Source organism: Egretta garzetta, unplaced genomic scaffold (assembly GCF_000687185.1).
Source record: "Egretta garzetta isolate BGI_Z169 unplaced genomic scaffold, ASM68718v1 scaffold215, whole genome shotgun sequence".
NCBI lineage: Eukaryota > Metazoa > Chordata > Aves > Pelecaniformes > Ardeidae > Egretta > Egretta garzetta.
The window spans coordinates 8186355-8206128 of record NW_009259719.1 but is presented as its reverse complement, the minus strand read 5'-3'; the positions used below and the strand labels follow the sequence as shown (position 1 = coordinate 8206128).

Genomic DNA, 19774 nt, shown 5'->3' with positions numbered 1-19774 from the left:
TGGCGGCCGCTGATTGGGGGAGGTGGCGGAACTCCTGCGCGTAGCGAGTTTCCCCGCCTTCTGTAGCAGCCATTTTTGTTAAGGGAAAAACGTCCTCGTGCGCTTCCTAACGGTTGCCTGCGGCCGCCATCTTTTAAAGGGGCAGATTCTCACACCTGTAGGTGGGCGGCGCGGAGGGGTGCAGCCTTCCCTCGCCCTCGGTACCCGCCTTGGGGCTGGGCTGAGCGGCACCCAAGGGCCACGGCTGCCTGGGCTCCAGGAGCTGGCGGGCAGCGTGGGTGTCCCTTCACCCGCGGGCTGTGGTGGGGCTGTGGCTGGGACAGGCTTCACCTCAGCCTTAGTTTCAACGCTGATAAAGCCCTGCATGGGCAGCTTGTGGTTATGCCTGTACACCCTGTGAGTTATAAGGCCTGAATTCTTTGAGTTGGGACAGCTGAAAGCTGAGTGGTTAAGTTGACAACTTGTTTCTTCTGGTGGTTGTTTTTGTAGAACCAAGGAAACAAATTAAGATTTTTTTTTTCTTTCCTATCCCAATCGCTGTGCCTATCATCTTTTGTTCTCAGAGCGCTCACAAGATGTGCTGGGAACTGCCTTGAACAATACCTGACCCTATGAGTTTATCACTTCAATGCTTTTAAAGTTGTAGGATGGTTGGGGGAGGAGAGGAAGGTACACTGTTGACTGTTTCTTGTTTTGTGGGGAGATGGTCGAGTCCCCATCCCTGGAGGTATTTAAAAGAAGGGTAGATGAGGTGCTTAGAGCCATGATTTAGTGGTGGGATGGCAGTGTTAGGTTAATGGTTGGACTTGATGATCTTAAAGGTCTTTTCCAACCTAAACGATTCCATGATTCTATGTTTAACTGTATGTGTCATAGGATATCATTCTAGTAGAAGAAGGCAGAGGCAAAGTCATACAGCCCTGTGCTACAGCAAGGGAGCGTGCGTATCAGCTTGGTGGGTTCTCTTGGTGCAAGAAGACTGATGAGGCAGCCTAGTTGCGCCTGCCCCAAGCAAAGCCATGGTAGCAACTGTGTGGAATTTTTCAGTGTTTTAAGTCTGAATTTTCTTGCAGGTCATCAGCTGCAAATTATGACCCTGATGATGTGAGGCAGGCAGGATGGGGAGGAGGAGCAACTGGGTTCAGCAAAGGTCAGGTAGCAGGTGAGTAGTAATTAGGACACTATTGTGCCAGTGTGAATGTGTCACAGGTGTTTATCAGATAGAAGTGTCTTTTCACCTTTCTAGATCTTTCTGTCTCTCAGAATGAGTTTATTAAGACTGGTAATGATATTATTGTCATGTTTGGTTTTTTTTTTTTTTTAAACAGTCCATAATGATTCCCAGAATTACTCAATATCAATGTACTTCAGGAAGATCATTGGCTTTTCTAAATTTCTGTTTATTGCCTACTAAAGTCACTTAGTTGTGCAGAGAAGTGGTTACATAGATTGCCCTTGTTTCTTGGCAGGATGGTAGCCAAAAGAGCTGCAAGATGAAGTGGCTTATTAATTAGTTGGAAGTAGGGCTTAAATTCAGAATTAGGAGAATTTAGGAGCTTCACAATAAGAAAGAAGTTTAACTCTAAGGAGTTGTAGTTATGAAACAGATCTTCAAACGAAGTAGAATTGCATACATTTTTATAGAACAGACAGGATATGAGTGATTTTACTTGGTTTAGGATTGGGAAATGAGCCTCTCTGTATGTTTCGATATGGGATCCTCAGATGATTCTGAGGAAGAACAAAGACTCCTTTTGATTTTTTTTTTATTTATAGTTTATTTTCTTTATAGTTTTATTTTCTTTTAAAACTCTTTATACTTTATTTTCCAATATTGCAGCAGCTAGGAAGGATTGCCTTCATTTTACCTTCTGCTGCTTTTTGATCCATGGCGAGGCTTCTAGGGTTCTGTTTGTTCCACCACCCTCCAGCCACTGTCTCTCTGGAGCGTTAGGGATTTGTCAAATCTGAAACCTGGGTGCTGGACAGCTGGTGCTGGTCCTCAGTGGTGTTGGGACATTCTGACTGTTACCCTTTTAAGTTGGATGGGTTTTGAAAAAGCAAAAACTGTGTTTTGTTTTTTTTTTTCCTTTCTTAAATGTAGTTCTTAAATCTCCGTATTTGTAAGCAGTAAGTGGTAATACTCAGAAGATTGGCTGAGCCTCAGATCTTCCTGCAGTGTCACATGCTCAGGATACTTTGAGTTGTGTCAAGATTCACAGTTCCTAGTGTTTATCTCTTGAAAGTGACAGGGATGAGGATTTAGTTTTGGATGCAGAAGTTGGTGGGTTTTATTGTTTAAAAGTCCCTCAGTTGTTAGGGAGGCTTTAGTTCCTGTTTTAGTGTCACAGTTTAATGTTTGAGTTAAAACTATAGCTGCAGGAGGTTATTAATAAATTAATTCCCTCTTTGCAATAAAGAGGAATCTGACAAGAACAAGGAGGGAAATTAGATGATTGTATGTGAGAATTTGAAGTAGACGAAACATGGATGGAGTTCTACATCATTACTAGGAAGATGCAAAGGGTGTAGGAGCCAGTGCTGAGCTTTTCTAGTCCTGTTCAGAATTGTGCAATTATTAGACTGATTAAACAGTATTGCCTGTCTTTTGGGGAGGTTGCTAGTGCTATGTCCATTACAGTTGTTGTACCTTACGGGATGGTGTGAGGGACAGGGGTGGTTGTGTTTGTTCCGCGTGCTTGTGGAAGTGTTTGGCTGTGGGTTTGGTTGTAGTATTTGCTAAGCCAAATAGTACCGAAGAAATGAGGTGCTGGGAGATAGGAGAGTTACTGTGCCAGTAATGGTCACTGATTCAGAGCTGGAGCGCATGGCTGAGTGAGGAGTAAACCTTTACTGACTTCTGGTCAGTGTTTTGCGGGCTTTTGGAGCTAGTTATGATGATGGCGCAGAGTGCTGTGATTATGGATGGGTAGTCTGCTAGGCATTGAGTGCTGCATGTATTCTCCAGCCCACGTGTGGCTTTACAGTGAAGACCAGGCATTACTCCATTGTCTCTGGGCATGCACGAGTGAGAGAAAAGTGGGTAATTTAAAGAATACCTAAACAGAAAATCCCTGTTCAATCTTGCATGCAGAAAAGGGCAATGGTTAGACAGAGGGGGCTGTTAGAAGCAGAAATTTATTTCAGCATTTAAATGGTTTGCTTGTTTTTGCAATTGATAACCAGCAAAATTGGGATTGAGGTTGTTTCTTACCAGGCAATTTCTATAGCTGAAAATGCTCTGATTAGGGAGGAAAAAAAAAGAGGAACCATGTAGCTACAAATGTTTGGTTTTGTGCTGGGGGATCTTGCAGTGTATGGTTTTGGTGGGCTAATAGTACAAAGGGAAGATGTGAGCAGGTTTGGGCTAATAGGGGAGTTGGAATATGATCAGCTCTTAAATAGTGGTCATTATAGAATCACTGAATGGTATGGGTTGGAAGGAGCCTTAAAGATCATCCAGCTCCAGCCCCTGGCCATGGGCAGGGACACCTTCCACTAGATCAGGTTGCTCAAAGCCCCTTGAACACTTCCAGGGATGGGGCATCCCCAGGTTCCCTGGGCAGCCTGTTCCACTGCCTCACCACCCTCACAGTGAAGAATTTCTTTCTAATGTCTAATCTAAATCTACCCTCTTTTAGTTTAAAACCGCTACTCCCTTGCCCTGTTACTTACTACACTCCCTGATAAAGAGTCCCTCTCCATCTTTTGTGTAGCCCCCTTTCAGCACTGGAAGGCTGCTCTAAGGTCTCCCCAGAGCCTTCTCTTCTCTGGCCTAATCACCCAGTTGCTAACAGGGCAAGAGCAGCATGTGAAGAGTGAGCAGGAGAGTTAATTGGGCTTGGTAGATCTGTGGGGATTAGAGGTGGTGGTGGTGGTGAGAGGCTTAAGGTACATAATTTGCAGGATCTGTGTGTTCCTGGTGAGGCTGCTGTGTGGGCTGGACCTTTGCTGTCTCTGCGGTCTGAGGTGGCAGGTCTGTGCACAGCTATTGGAGGGGATGAAGGGGTTTAGCTTCAGGTCTTAGTCTGAGAGGACAATGAACTGTATTCTGTTGGGGGGTGTGTGTGTGTGAAACCAGCTTAGTTTGGTGGAAAAAAAATGTAATGCAGTACTGCTGTGAGTGAATGCTGAAGAGAGGCTGAAGTGTAGTAGAACTACTATTCCAAATTTGGTTTTAATTTATGTATTATAGTAGAGCCTGTGAAAAGGGAAAAGTGCTATGTGGATTGTCTCATAACAGTAAGAAGGCCTGTAGCTAGGGCCTCTTGGCATTAGGCTGTAATGTAGTGTGTCTCTGTCTATCTCCTGAACACTGTCTGTGTCTGTGTCCATGGTTTGTCAAGCGTCTACCAATAGAGGCACATTTATGCAGAGGTGTAGAGGGCTGAATCTTTATTGGCTAGGTTATAGTCCTTCGTAGAGGTTTAATTTTTCCTCTTGTGGGCTTTACAATGAAATTCATACTGAGTCACACAAGTCATATTGAAACTGTGCTGAAGCCTTCTTATTTAGGTAAGGAGAGGTATTTGAAGGGGGTATTTAGATTTCAATCTGACTAGTGTGGCCTTAGCTTAAATGAAGTTATTGACCTGCACTGAAAAAAATTGTTCTGTTGGTTTCAACAGAAACTAGAAGATTTGTTTAACTCTTCTTTTAAAGCTGAGGGCTTCACACATTTTTTTGTGTCAAATACACTTTTTATTTCCTATGCTCAGTTAATACTTTTTTTTTTTTTAGCTGAGTAAAAAAAATACTTCCTTAACTAAGATTTGGTAAGCTGGGCTAGGAATAGTCACAAAGGGTTTGATTTATACAGACTTTTTCAGGTGTCAGGTGAACACTTTAACGCATTTTGGTATTTTAGATGCACTTTGAAGTACCTTGTTACAGTTTCTCTCAGTATTTGTATGTATGTGGTACGTGCTTAATGAAGAGGGTGGCTTGGCAGTCTAGGCCTGCCCCAGGACCAGCTTATTATATTTTACTGCTAAATGTCTTTTGGGACAAGTTTCATACACTTTTTTTTCATTGGTTTATCAAGACAGGATGGGAGAATTAGGTTACTTTTTCTGGCTCCTGCACCTTGACCTGATCTATTAGTCCTAATAGAAGAAAAGAAAATGCCTATCTTTGAGATTACACACATGTAGAAGTCACTGTAGCGCTTAATTCCCAAATCCTACATGTCTTAATTACAATTATTTCACACCCATTCTTTTAAAATGATTTAGTTAAATGCTTAAAATTGAGAAATGAAATCACTGCCAAAATGTCATGATATTGCAATAAAAAAAAAGTGAAATAAGTGAGGTACATATTGGAGGAACTACTCACAGATTCAGTTGGGCTTTCAAAGTATTGCCTCAAAACTGTGCATTAAAGGTTGTGATAGAGACGTGGGTGTGTCAGACTGTTGGGGTGTGTCCTATAAATCTACCTAACTGATTAGACTAGCTGGTTGATATGCCTGATGCTTTCTTTAGGAAGTTGATATTAAATAAAATAGTGTACTGTCAGCTATGAGAATAATGTGAAAGCTGTTCCCTCACCACATGTAATAGTCACAAGGTCCTTTTGGTTGCCACCCCCTCCCTGTCCCCATCCCCCCCCCAATTTTCCTCACACACAAGTGTTTCCTCATCCCTCGTGAAGATTTGGTGCAGCCTGAGAATAACCCTGTGTCCTGGTTTTAGCTGGGGTAGAGTTAATTTTCTTCCTAGTATCCAGCATATCCCTGTGTTTTTGATTTAGTATGAGCGCATTGGTAATGCATTGGTGCTTTAGTTGTTGCTAAGCAAGGCTTACACCAGTCAAGGCCTTCTCATCTTCCTGTGCTCTGCCAGGTGCACAAGAAGCTGGCAGGGAGCACAGCCGGGACAGCTGACCCCAACTGGCCACAGGGCTATTCTATACCACATGATGTCATGCTCAGTATAGAAACTGGGGGGAGGTGGCCAGGGGACATTGATGGCTGCTGGCGGACAGGCTGGGAATTGGTCAGCAGGTGGTGAGCAATTGCACTGTGCGCACTTGTATATTCTTCTATCATCATAATTATTTTCTCCTCCTCTGCTGTTCTATTAGACTGTCTTTATCTCAACCCAAGGGTTTTACTTTTTTGGGGGGATTCTCTCCCCCATCCTACCTGAGGGGGCAAGGGGAGCGGGGTGGTGAGCGAGCAGCTGTGTGGTGCTTAGTTGCTGGCTGGGGTTAAATCACAACACCCTGTCTGGAGGACAGCAATGAACATACAGCTGTACCGTTTTAATATCAGGTATTAATCTTTAATTCCACATCACAGCAGTCGAGTGAATGGGTAAGGGAAAGAAACCCAAAACAAATGGCAGATATTTACATCTAAAATTCACACCACTTATTTGTTGGTTCTGGAAACATGCTATCACAATATATACAATGAAGTACCTTTAGGACACTTGTACAAATATTTTTTTTCCTTTTAAATTTGATTTCCATTATAGATAAGATAGCTGTTTTCATTTTATTTTAAACATGAATACACAAAAGAGAAGTGGTTAGAGGTTTTTGCCTTTTTTAAATAAGCACAGAATGCCAGAGGTTAAAAACACATTTACAGGGCAGAATACCAGTCAGACATCACAATCTATACATTTTTTGCTCAATTTCCTGTACAAATACACAGCATTCAAATGGGGGTATTTACAAAGAAGCATGATCAGAGGAAATTTTAAATACCACATAATTTGTTTCCCAAAGGCTCTTGCTCTCTCCAGCCTCCCCAGTTTTGGCTGATTCTCCCACAGAAGGGATATGCAATATCCCTTACCTAAAAAAGGGTAAGTAAGCTAAAAAGCAACCAGGAAAAGAATCTTAGTCTTGCACACAGTAACAAAACCAACCCAACCATTGGAAAAAAAAAAAGTAGGATTCAGAGAAATTGTTTTAATTGCTTTTCTTCTACTACTGTAGTTCCTTCTCAATTTTGTTTCAGATGGGGCCAGCAGGTACACTGACGACGAGAGATTTGTAGGAGAATTCCACCAATTTTCTCAGGAATGCACGTGCGATTTTGTTACGCAAAGAAAACCCAGTGAAGGCAAGTACATATTAAGTTTGAATTAGAGATAAATATAGAATGACAAGGTCCTGTTCAAAACATCCTGTTGCTGTGGTTTATACAAGGAATCTTCAAATCCTGCTGGGCAAGTGCAACAACTGCTGTTGCTTCCACCTACTCCAGGACTGAGCTTGATGTTGGAGTTGTACTATGCTATAAGACACCCCACCCTACAGAGAAGTATTAGTTCCAAGAAGTATTAATTCCAGCATTCACAAAATCTTAATAATAGTGTTTCTATCTTCTGCCCCCTTTTAGGCAAGCACTGTAAAGGGAGACAGAATACTTGGTAGGTATCAGAACAGTAACAGAAATTTAACTCCAGAGAGGCTTAAATTTGGTAAATTCAGCAATTTATTCCATCCTTCCCTGTGTGGATCTGCCATAAACTGGGTATTTGTATACATCATCTGATCGATCTTCAAACCCTTACAAATACATAGTAATGTCAGACTCCCCAAATGGACTCACTGCTGTTGTATGATATCTCTACTCAGAGCAGGATGATAGTTTTGAGAGACTGATTAGAGCTCCAGTGGGCAGGTTTTCCAGCTGACTGGGACTTAGTCCCATGGTAGCTGCATTCTTGTTTTTGCAAAGTTTTATTTGCAAGACCTGCTGCTTTTTGCAATAAGGAAGCTCAGTAAGTCACTACGTTTAGCACTTTTAGTCTTCCTGCCAAAAAAAAAGGGGCAGTGGAGATGGCGTTGAGTATTTAGTTCTCTTAAAAACTTCACTTGAAGAATCTCAGTCAGATTGGAGGATAGAATATGTGAAAATATTTCACTCATTTCTAAGGAATTACCTTGACTTACCTTTACCAAAAACATAATTTTGAGTTGAGTTTTTGTATGTGTGTTCTACCAGAGATCCGCCTTAGTTCATTAACATTTAGGACTGTCCTAGTATGGGGAACCTCTCCTTCCTGCTAGAGATGAAATGTCCACTATGGGCCAGGTTGTACTACCATTGTCTTAATTGTGAAGGATAGAATGATTACAAGCAGCCTGTGTTAATAACAAAATAGAGGAAGCAGGAGAGACTTTGTTCCAGCCAAATAGGCCATTTAAGAAACAAATCCATAACTTAGTAGTTTTGCATGGGCTAGAGCTTGAGAAAGAAAAGAATCAAATCCTCTTAAAATCCCCTTCATACAACCACTGAGTCCAGACTTTGTACAGACCGACCGTCTTTAGGAGAGTTCAGAAGCAATGTACTCTGCCCAGTCACTGTATTTAGAGGTAGTGCTAAAGGTGACCTGTAAAAGATTTATTTATAATATCCTTTTTTGCTTCTTTGTGCTGTCTGTAGCATGAGAAACAGAGTGGTTAGGGCAAGAATTGAGTATGAAAGTTGAGTGCTATTCCCAATTCTGACGCTAATTTATATGGGGGAGGTATGTCTCTTGGAATGTGCTTCAGATTTTTCAGTGGTAAGAAAGAGGGTGGGCTGTTACCATCGTCTGGTGTGTGCTTTGCAGTCTGCAGGGGGACAGGTTTATAAGGGAGTCTAAAATGTGTGTGGGCATGGTGGGGGGAAGGAACATTGCTTGTTTATCTAAAACCATTATATGTTTGATACTCTCTAGCTTGAAAGTTTCTTGAAAAGTATTGAAAATAGGAAGAAGATATTTCTTACTGTTCTTTACAAAGACCAGATCTTGGCTCTATTACCCACAGATTTTTTTCCATGATTTGTCATGTACTGAACTAAACAAATAATTAAAAGGCTTGTTTTGTGTTCATAGACTTGTACTGTCTTCACCTCTGCATAGTTCTGTTTCTTGTTTTTGGTTTGTGTTTGTTTTTTTTTTCCTTCAGCCCTTTCTGGAGCTGGGTCAATTATAAAAAAAAAATTAAAAAAAAAAAAAAGAAAAGCTGGGGATATGGGGGAAGAAGGCTGTATTGCTGCCTGAGGAAAAAAGAAATCAGCCTTCCAGAAGAGAGAGGATGCAGCTCTTAAAGCATCTTTATGCATTCTAAAGAAGCAAAAGAGGAAACAAACGTTTCTTCTTTACAGGTTGCCTTTAAGATCCCCGACTCTAGGGTGTACACTATTATACTGGGCATTTCTTCTTATTGTTGTGTGTCTACTGCGAGAGATGGAGATTCTTTCTGCACACCAGCTGCAGTGAGTTTTTGCAAGGGACTGAGGATCATATGTTAAGAGGGAATGAATCTCAGCTCCTGGATGATGGAAAATGGTGAGAATTGTGATGTTCAGCCCTGAGGCAAGGATTGTTGGATATGATGCATGTAAGCCACCTTTTCTTTACTGGCTCGGTCATCAACCAGCTGTGGCATGAAAAACTCAATTTGGTTGTGTGTTTGGTTTTTTTTGATTTTTTTTTTTTTTTTTTAAACTGGAATAGAAATGCTGGTGTCAACAGCCTGCCCAAAGTTGGGCATGGGAAAGGCCTACAATTGGGTTGCATCTCCAATGGCTACTAACCTCCTCTCATCCTGTAGCACAGATGAATAGCGTATGATTCCAATGAGAAAGCAGGTTGGTTTAGCCAGTGAAAGCAAAATTTAAGAAATCAAACAGTACATAAAAAACAAAGGAGGCAGAGTTTTTGGAAATGATATCTTGGAAATCAGTGCATCAGCACTGGTTAGATTGCCTCAGCACCTCTGAACCAATGCAGGGAGACCACTGCAGAGATATGTACAATCCTGCTCTCAAAAGAGCCAATTTCTTCTTAGAATTGCCATCTTTCCACTGCCTGCAGCTCATGCACCTTTCAGCCTGACAGTTCATAGAATCCCTGATTTCCGCAATGAGCTTTCGTTTCTGTACAGCAAAGAAATGTCCCTAGTGCAACTGCTTCTACTCATGTGCGTCTCAGAACTGGGAGGAAAGCAGTTTCAAAATCAACTTGCCACATTCCCCCCCTTTTTCCCCCTCCACTTAAAATTGTATTTTTCAGCTTCTGCGAGTCTCTATGGCTAGTGTGCCATTTGATGTGGTTAAGAAACTGCAGAAGGAATAAACTGTCCACTGCACAGAAAGTTAAAAAACATAACTGAAAGGTGTAAAAAGAAATTAAAAAGGAAAGCAGCAACCTCCCATGCTGGCCCAATTGCTTTTGTGGGCTCCAGACATAAACTTGCGGCAGTAGAAAATCGGTTTGCTGTTCTCCGAGTCCTTATCTCTCTCCTTTGTAAGTCAGACCTGGAATGATGATGCAAGCTGCTTACCAGCAGTCCCTACTGCTCACTGATGCCATGCTCCCATGCTACCCTGGCCTGCTCTTCCTTTCCACCACTCACTGGTTGGGACGCTTTACGATGCAATGGGCGGTGTTTGTCATCATCTTCAATTATCAACCCCTCCTCGTTCTCCATGTTTGGCAGCCGGGAGTGGTAAGGTTTGGGGGGTAGAGCAGGAGGGTCCATGGTGTCCTGAGGAATGACTCCAGATGGAGCAGAGTGGCTTCGGCATGGCTGGGATTTGAGTGACTCTAGGACATCAGGCTCAGAGAGACTGTACCTGACAGGGAGGTAGGGTGTCTCTAGATCTTCATCAGTGTTCCAGGCCTGGCTGGGGACAGAATCCATGGTGTCTGTGCGAGGAGGTGGTTCAGAAGAATGTCCAAAATTACTCTCGCTCAAGGAGGAGACACCGCTGCTGGCGCTGCCAGATAAAGTGGAGTTACTTCCATCTAGACCAGACTGCGGACTGGTGGGTGATGCAGGGATAGGATGAAGAGGGGACTGTTCAGAGAAAAAAACAAAACCAGGTTAAAATTGACAAAGGAGGCAACACTGCATCTTGTCTGTTGTTCCACATTTCAGCTTTTGACAGTGATGTTAACAGTGGTTCCATTTGTGTTCAAAGTGTCTGCCCACAAGATGTAGTAGTTACATACAAGTCAGGGGAGTGCACATATAAACCAATAATCATTGACAAGTGCACTTACCACCACCAGAGCTGTTAAAGAAACAGCAGTTGAGGTGATAAACAGGGTGCCTGAAATCACAGCATGTGATCCAAAGAAGGAAAGCGGAAGGGCCTACAACAGGTGTAAGTTATTTCTATAGAATTCAACTCCGGAATAAGGTACGAGCTTTCAGTGGACTTTCTCATGTGTAAGTTACCAGCATGTTAAAAACAGTGTGTCTGTATTCAAAAGCTGCTTGGTGGGCGCAGAGGAGGGGGGTTCCTTCAGGAGCCTGTTATTTTCCTTCTACATCCCTCTCTGCTTTCCTGCCACTTCCTTTTTACCTTGCGCAATGTTCGTGCAGGCAGCGCTGGAGGAGCATCACTCAGCTGGTGATGGAAGGCATCAAAGTGCAGTGAGTAGTGTCCTGGAATGAGACAAGGATCAGAAATGCAGACTTGTGCTGCCTCACTGCAGCAAAAGAGCTGGGTTTTTAGACGCTATAATGCCAGGTAACAGCTCCAACCGCTCATAACTCCACTCCAACCTAGAGCTTCCTTTCTGACAGATAACACGGAGTGCATCCCTCACATCACAAAATGCTAAGGATAAGTGAAGTGCAGTGATAGATTTCCACCCACCCCTGTTATCAAGGATCTCATGGCAAGGCAACAGGCTCATAAACAATGAACATGGGAAGTTTCATTTAATCCCTTTGTAACCTTAAATTACTGCTGAAGATGGTCATAGGCAAGAAGCCAGGCCAAGCTTCAACACTCACACACCTAATTCTAGTCCCAAAGTACACGCAAGTCCCCATTACTATAAGGACTGTAAAAAATTCAAAGATTTTTTGGGGAAAAAAACAAAATTGAAAACTTTGTCCAGTGCTAACCTAGCAGACCAGGAAAGACTTTGGGTTTTTGTTTCTGATTGGTTTTGTAGGCCAAAAAAAAGGCTAAGGTCAGCTTTCAGGTGGTGTAGATTTGTTTGTGCATGACTGCAGGCATTATGCAGCAGGCCTGCTGGGCATTTCCTTACCATGGGGCAGGCTTCGGGGAGGTACTGGTGGGGCCAAGATGCTCCCAACGTGGGCAGACAGGAATGGCAGGGCCTCTCTGGTTCCGCTGTCTAGGCTCCAGCTGCTGGGTGCTGCTGGCACAGCTGAAGGAGTGAAACAGATTTAACTTGGGTAACGTAACAGGGAGTTCTTGGGGCCAGGAGGACTGGCTTTCTGGTGTGCTCTTCAGTAGTAAAGAGACAGATTCTAGGGACTTAGTGAATGGTAGAATTGAAGGCATACAAAGACATCATCTAGTCTACAGTGTGTTAAGTTTACAGGTTGTGTAAGTTAAGGAAGGAGGAGTTAGGTGATCACAGTGTTAGTCTGCCCATCTCCCCTCAATGACCCCCTTGGCTCATTTCTAGCAAATCTGAAGAGCAGTAGAACTGCTTGATTTTTTTGCAAACCAGTGAGTAAGCAAAAATGAAGTCTCACTGATGGAATGGCAGCTAGAGCACAGGTTTGAGCTGTTCTGCTTGGCAGTAAATGATGATGGAGCAGAAGGGAATGTGTGGCAGAACCCTCATGAAACACAGGAAGGCCTGCTGCTGCACTACAGCAGCTAAGTAAGACTGAATAAAGGACATGAGGGCAATTATACCTTGATCAGCTACAAAAGAAATCAAGACTTTAAAGCCCCAATTTACTAAGCTTCAGAGTTGATAAAAAGATTTTGATCACAAAATATTTAAAGACAGCAGCTCAGACTCCTTGTATTGCAACGTTACCTGAAGAGATGAAGTCGTCGTTGATCAGGAAGGATAGAGAGAGCATGATCTTTGTGACTTTGTTTTTTCATAGAAATAGAAGCTGCTGCTTTCTACCATGAACATTTTCAAGATCTTGAGAATTCTGTCAACTTTAAACATTACTAAAATGCACCTTCCTTTCTTCCCAGTACTGCAAGATTTGACTCATTCTGCGAAGACAGACATGTGGTAAGCGTATGCTTATTTAAAAAGTAAGAAGCAATTTCTTCAGATTAGCAAAGAGAAGAAAAAAGGAAAACAAAGTAATTTGGTGAGCCTACCAAAGAAACCTGAGATAAAACCAGCTTTTTCCATCTTCAGTTTGGAAAATGGAAGCCTGGAGAAATAAACATGGAGTTTGACATCTGAAAAGGTTTTCTCCTTAATTAAAATGCCTGCAGCCCTTTTTGGTGCATTTCTTTTCTAAAATGACTTTGAAAGGTTTCTTTGTTTTGTTTTGTTTTCCTCCTTAGTTCCTAAGTTAGCATGAACACAGGCTCTCCAAGACCTAAAATTCCCTAAAGTAAAAAAAGATCACAAAGTGACAACTTCCTAAGATGGAACAAAATATAAATGTTGTTTTTAAAAAGACACCTTCAAACTGAGAAAGGCATACAAAGAAGATACGAAGAATCTTGATAGAGAACACGATCAGAACAAGGGCTACAATCTGAACACAGGTATTGTCTTCAGATGAATTTTTTGAGCACCCTGTAGATGTACCAAAGTGTTCTAATCTGCACAACTGCAGTTGGTGTCAAAAGGCTAAAAGAGGGACAAGATGTCTAGCAGTGCCAGCCAGGCTCATCTCTCCTGCAATACAGCAGCAGCAAGTGAAAAGGACAGAATAAAACCTGATCTGCTTGGCCTGTAAAATGATTGTTGTGCTTAGTTTTGTTTTTTTTTAAACAACGAGATGCAGTAGCAGGATGCAAAGAGAACATGGTACCCCAGTGCATAATCCATTTATATTTGCTCAGTGTTCCCTCATTCATGGCCTTTTGAATATTTAGGAATGCTGGAAATCATCCTGAGGTCAGATGATTTTTGTGAGTGTCTGTTGCCTGTTAAACCTAGTGTTTTATCCAAAACACTTTGGGGAGGAACATACCCAGGGAGCTCTTAAGAGCTCTGCTCTAGCTCACCTCTCTCTCCAGAACAGTGTTCAGTGGCTTGGTGGCCAAGTTTAATTAGTAGGGAAGCTGCACTTGAACCATTCTGCTCTGGGCAACTGATGTCATGCTGCTGTCAATGAGAATTACCAAGCAGAGCTTGTGACACAGCAAGGAAGGGGATGGGTAAATTCACGGCGCCTAACTGTTAACAAAACCAAGGCAGATGGTGTCCTGACTTACAAAGAAATATGAGGATTCAAGAGCTGCAAAACACATCTGTAACTGTATTTATGCTACCAACCTGGCTGAAGAGCTGGGATTCCTGTCACAGCATCCCCTAAGAACAATTACTGAACATCATCTGTGTCTTTCATGGCTCCTCTGGGCCTCTGGAGGGGATTCTGTCTTTGATCCCCTTGTTGTGCTGTATACTACACTCTTGCATAGTATGACCCACAAATACAAATTGAAGTATTTTTTCTAGACAGGCAATAAATATTTATCTACCTTCCTTTTCAGAGCTTTCTCCTGTCCAGTATAAGGATGTCACCACCTCTGTGATATGTTCAGTTCAAACTAACATGGCTAAGACGGAGCTCTTAATTCCTCACCTCCTAGTCTTAACTCTCTGTTGTCATCATTTGTTACTGTCATCAGGTCATCGTTCTGTCATTTATTCAGAACTGTACATTGGCTTTTGGTTTCAATCCGGACCACTCTGTAAGGCTGTCACATTGCTGGAGTAGTGTATTTTGATTTATTAGAAATTCTAAAATAAAACTTGGATTTTTTTTTTTCCAAAAAGATACAATTTAGTTCAGGGACAGCTACCGAAACAAAAATACTGATAAAAATCTAATGGAGTGCATTATGTAGGTCATAGTAGAGAATTGTGATGGTCTTTCCTGGCCTTAAAAATCTTTCAAGGTACCATTTTTCCTAGCCATACTCGACTGTTGCTTGCTTAGGCAGCCTCCTTGTCTCAGATTTTGACTCATGAATTTTGCCTGCTTCTGCTTTTTCAGGTCATTTTTTGAGCCCATCGCTTTGTCCATGGCACCCCTTTCACAAGCTCCTCCTTTTCTGTTATGCCAAACAAACTCCTCCTCTTCTTTCATGTTTTCTTCTGCAGGGGCTCTGCCTATTTTTTTCAAAGCAGTGAGTTAAATAAGCATACATTCCTAATTATAAACTTAAATACGGAACTACTTCAGAGAGGGATTACAAGAAATGTTAATATTTTGAAATAAAAAAGCAGCATATCTCATTATTTAAAAAGACGGTCCAAATCTTGCACTCTTCTTTCAGATAACTTCTCTTTTGCTGTTTTGAAGTTTTGCTTGATAAAGATGACAGGATTTGTTTCAACCACAAAATGCTGAACTTGGAAAGCTTTCTGAAATAGAGAGGTTTGTGCAACTCCACCCTTCTGTGAATGATCTGAAATGACTATAGGTTGGCAGAAGGCCCAGTTAATTACACTGTTAATTAAAAAAATGTGAGAGGGGGCACTCTGCCAGGAAATGCAGAAGCCCATTCGTTACTTGCTGTAGCATGACCAGAGTAATAATATTTTAGAAAGCATGCATGCTAACTAGGAAAAAGAGTACCTTTCTCAGCCACAGACAGGTTGGGATCACTGCAAGGTTTGCATGGTCCAATCATTTGCTGGATCAAGGCGCGCTGGAAATTTGGAGGCTAAGGGAGAAGAATAGTTAGCACAGAAAAGTAAAGTTACGGAACAGCTGGTACAGAACCTTGAGGCTTTCTATTTGCTTTTTTAAATTAAAGACAGCTTTTTAACTAAAAAATTCATGGGAACCTTGTGCTGTCTCTACGTTAGCAAGTACTGAAGTGCAATCCTAGTAGAGTGTCACAGTGCTGAGGACCCACAATTCATGCTGCTTATGTTCTCTGGAGGAGTTATTTCACACCAGCTCTGGCCTGGTCTTGTGCCCATAATCAGCTCAAATGTCATGTGCCCTGCTGGAGCTCACCTTTTGCTTTGGTTTTGTTTGAAAGAATTGAGTTTGCATGCTCTGAGGCAGTTCTCTGAGGTGAACTGAAGTGCGGTTAAGTGGACATGACCAGGAGATTCCCATCAAAAGTGCAGGCCAGGGCCAGGTTAAAATGCTTATGCATAGGCACACCCTGAATTTTTCAATTTGTCCAGAGAAAGTAGTAGATACGGGCACAGACTGTTTACAGAGCCTGTGTTATGTATATATTTATATATACCCTATATTATTTCAACCTTTTGTGGTTTTTGATACCTCTGGAAATCACCATAAAGCTATTTAGAACCAACTTGGAGGCTAGACTGCAGGATGGCCATGGTTCTAGAAAAATGAGTAAATAAAATGGTTTGACTACTTGCAGTGGACCAGGGCTCACGGGACAAAGTTGCAAAGTAAGAAGGGTCCATGTGCACAGCGCCTAGCTGCAATTTGAACAGCCACCACAATCTGTGTCACTTGACTACCAGAGTGGGTGGCTCTAGGGGGCGATTAATATGAGAAGTTCTGCATTGCCTTTGAAAACGTTCCTAAGTAAGTTGTTGTGCTTTCCAGAAATAAAAAGGGAAGCTTTAAAGTGGTCAAAAATAGTAAAGGTAAAGTCAGAGTTTCAGGTGGTTGAGCTAGCATAAAAGAAATTAGATCTGCTACCTGTCCATTTTCCATGATAGCTGCGGGATACATGGCACTGCTAGGTCGGTCCCGGTGGGTTGGCAGCAACATCATCATCTCCCGAGAGTGGCGATACTTATCTGGTAGAGAGGGAGAGCCTGTAAACAAGTGAGAATAATCACGTACACATGACAAACAACAGCCATGTCTCCGCATGACCAGTGACCTAGGCCTCCTTGGCAATTTGTTCAGACGGATGATCTTACAGGACTCAAGAAAACATGGCACCGAGCCCACTAAGCAGCTAACTGTTGGTGGGGTGCATAGCACAAGGATGAAGTAAGAACTGGCTCGTTATATACAATTAAGGACATACCATGTAGGGTGTATAAGATATATGTGTCCCTAGCTGTACGTTGCAAAGTGCTTCCTTTTAAAAAAAAAAAGTGGGCATCTGTGTGGCATCAGCTGCAGCCATGGTGTGCAATGCCTAATGCTCCCTCACCACATAAAGTCCGGTAGAGTTCCAGAAATGCCATAAAGCTGTGCATTTTGGCACTGAATGTGGAAGAAAGGGATAAAAGTTTGAGAAGCACCATTCAGTTAGAGCAGGAAGCTGCAGGATGCTACTTCATTCCTCAGTTCTGGTGGAGATAGTCTGAGGTGTTGCTGTTTAGTTGGCCATACCTTGGTTAGCTTCCTCTTTGTTAAGGCAAAACAAAAACCAATAATATACAGAATTTTCTGTAAACGTGGGTGGCTCTGCTTATCATGCCTCTGGGTAATGTTGTGATTACTACTGAGTGTATTGGTATACTGAGCCATTTATGACAACAGGACGTTTACCAGTGCTTGGAGTTATATAGAAGGAATATGCTTGACTTAACTATTAGTTATCTGTGTAGCTATCACCTAAGATACTGGGGTATTTCATGTAAATGGCTTCCTGGTGTGTGGAATTATTTGGGACTCACGTCCTTCAAGATGAGTGCCACGTAACAATATGCCTTCTGATATGCGATAGCTGACAGTGGATTTGCCAGAAGATTGACTCCCATTAGTGACTTCTAAAGTCTGATACTACTGATACAGGCATCCCTTGGGATGCACAATATTAGGCAGGAATTGATGTTCTGAAGCTGCTGGAGCGAGCTTTAATTTGCACTGATTATTTCATTGCGTCACAAACACGCACTTAACAGATGGCAGCACACAGCGCATTACAGAGCCATGCCGGCTGTTGGGGAATACATGCCCCCTTTTGCAAATTTTTCACAACCACACACATTACTGAACAGCACTCCAACGTATGAGCAAAGGCATTGGTGCTGGTTAATGCAGCTTTTACCCCAGCAAAAGCAAACATGCAGTTTTTGGGACTGATACTCAGCACACAGTGGAAGGAACAATGTGTCCAGCAGAATGCAGGATAAGGCCCTACAATTGTAACAATTCTGTCAGGGGTGGCAGATCCCAGATTAATCTACACCCCCCTCCCCGACATGAATAGCCGCAGAGTATCTGCATTCTAGTTCCGAACTCATTTTCTCCCCAGACATAGAACAGAAACATAATTAGACGACATTATTTGCTCTTGTATACAACATCAGCTTGGAAAACACAGTGTTAACGCTTTATGCTGAGTCTCTTTTACTCACACATCACAGGTAGTCCTGTTTCTGCATGACAAATGTAAGGATGCTGAACTTGTAGGTGTGCCCAGAACTACATCACAGCACAACCTACACTGTAAACTTTTCCCGTGTATTTATCTTGTCATCCGTGTTCTTTTATATCCAAGATGCAAACCACCTCTATGTGCCATCAGTTTATATGGGATTATAGTTTCCACAGACCTTGCATTGCATGACCTGAAAAATCCCACATGTGCTAAATATGGTGGTGGAGTCTAGTTTACAACACAGGTCTGCTATTTGGTACCCTATTTGTAAATACCTGTAGCTATAAAGATCAAAACAAATTATGCCAAGTATCCAGTCTGCAAATGAAATTAAGTACTGATACCTTTGAATTGTGGGCCACAACTTCAGGCTGTAACTGAAGCTTTTATTAATAATCAGGCCTGCTTCTTTGGACAGATAGTGAGCACAATCACCACGGCTCCTTTCAGGGACTGGCAAAACTTAAAAAACAAAGTAAAAAAAAGCTTTTACAAAGCTTCCAGAACAGCCAGTGGCCATATAAAACGCTGCAGCAGGTATCAGGGCTTATTCCTTTTATCTTGTAGCTTGGTACACTTGATTTGTGCAGCACTGCACGTACTATTAATGAGAAAGGAAAACCTATGCTGAAGCCACAGGTAGCTTTTCTTTTTAATTATGAAACTGTTAATCCACTTGTGACAAGTATTTGTTTTAAGGAATGAAACTGAAAATGAATGTAGTTAAACTCCAAACTCAATCTTTTTTTTCCCGATTCATCATTTTCATTACTGTTATGAAAACAGTTTGCTCCTGCACCAAATAGTAACTTTGCTTTAAGAAAAAGTTTTTAATATAAGTACATGGGTTCTTGCAAAGTGATGAATAAGACACCAGGACTCATTTTCTACATCTTAAAAAGGAGGCTGTGCTGAGGAAGTAGTAGGGATGCCTTAAGAGGCGAGTCATCCAGTGTCAAGTGGGAGCTGCTTTTAGAGTGCATTGGAGGAATCCCAACCATATTTTAAAACAAAATTACTGAAAAAACCCTAACCCACTCCTAACTCTTTCCAGGCCTTTTTACATTACACTTTCTGCTTAACAAACATCGGTTTACATAATCTTTTAACTGCAGCAAGGTTAGAGCAGTGCCTCATGAGTCACCTCAAATGAAGCCAAAACAAACTCTGAATTTCTTACTATCCTCCATACAACAACAGTGTTGCTTTCTTGATAGGGAAGAGGCCACACAAGGGTCAAGCCAGGTGAAAATTGGAAGATACATACTTGTTAATCTTAAAAACAGAGTAACTAGTAATGTCTTTATGTTAGCAGAGAATTAGATAATTCTTACTGTGTTCCAATTACAATTCTGTTTAAGACTTGCTCTAACTTGTGTCTATTATACCTAGTGTAAGGTTGGCTGCTTTAATCTGCTGTTCAGTGATATCAAATCATTAATCTACTGCCTTGATGACTGTCCTTTAAAAACATTTTGGATTAATAACTTTATTATTTTCTTTGAACAAGCCAAATAATTTGCTTGTGTTGCTGTTTTAAACATCAATGAAAGGATT

At 41.9% G+C, this 19774-nt stretch overlaps 1 protein-coding gene across 1 annotated transcript in view; it reads right to left on the bottom strand.

Moving 5' to 3' along the window:
* Positions 1 to 10308: 10308 nt before the first annotated feature.
* DOCK3 (dedicator of cytokinesis 3) overlaps positions 10309 to 19774 on the bottom strand; it is a 207071-nt gene continuing 197605 nt past the window's right edge. The window contains 5 exon segments of the mRNA XM_035894678.1: positions 10309 to 10815; positions 11327 to 11409; positions 12024 to 12146; positions 15520 to 15607; positions 16576 to 16694. Of these exon segments, the coding sequence (XP_035750571.1) occupies positions 10309 to 10815; positions 11327 to 11409; positions 12024 to 12146; positions 15520 to 15607; positions 16576 to 16694 (920 nt within the window).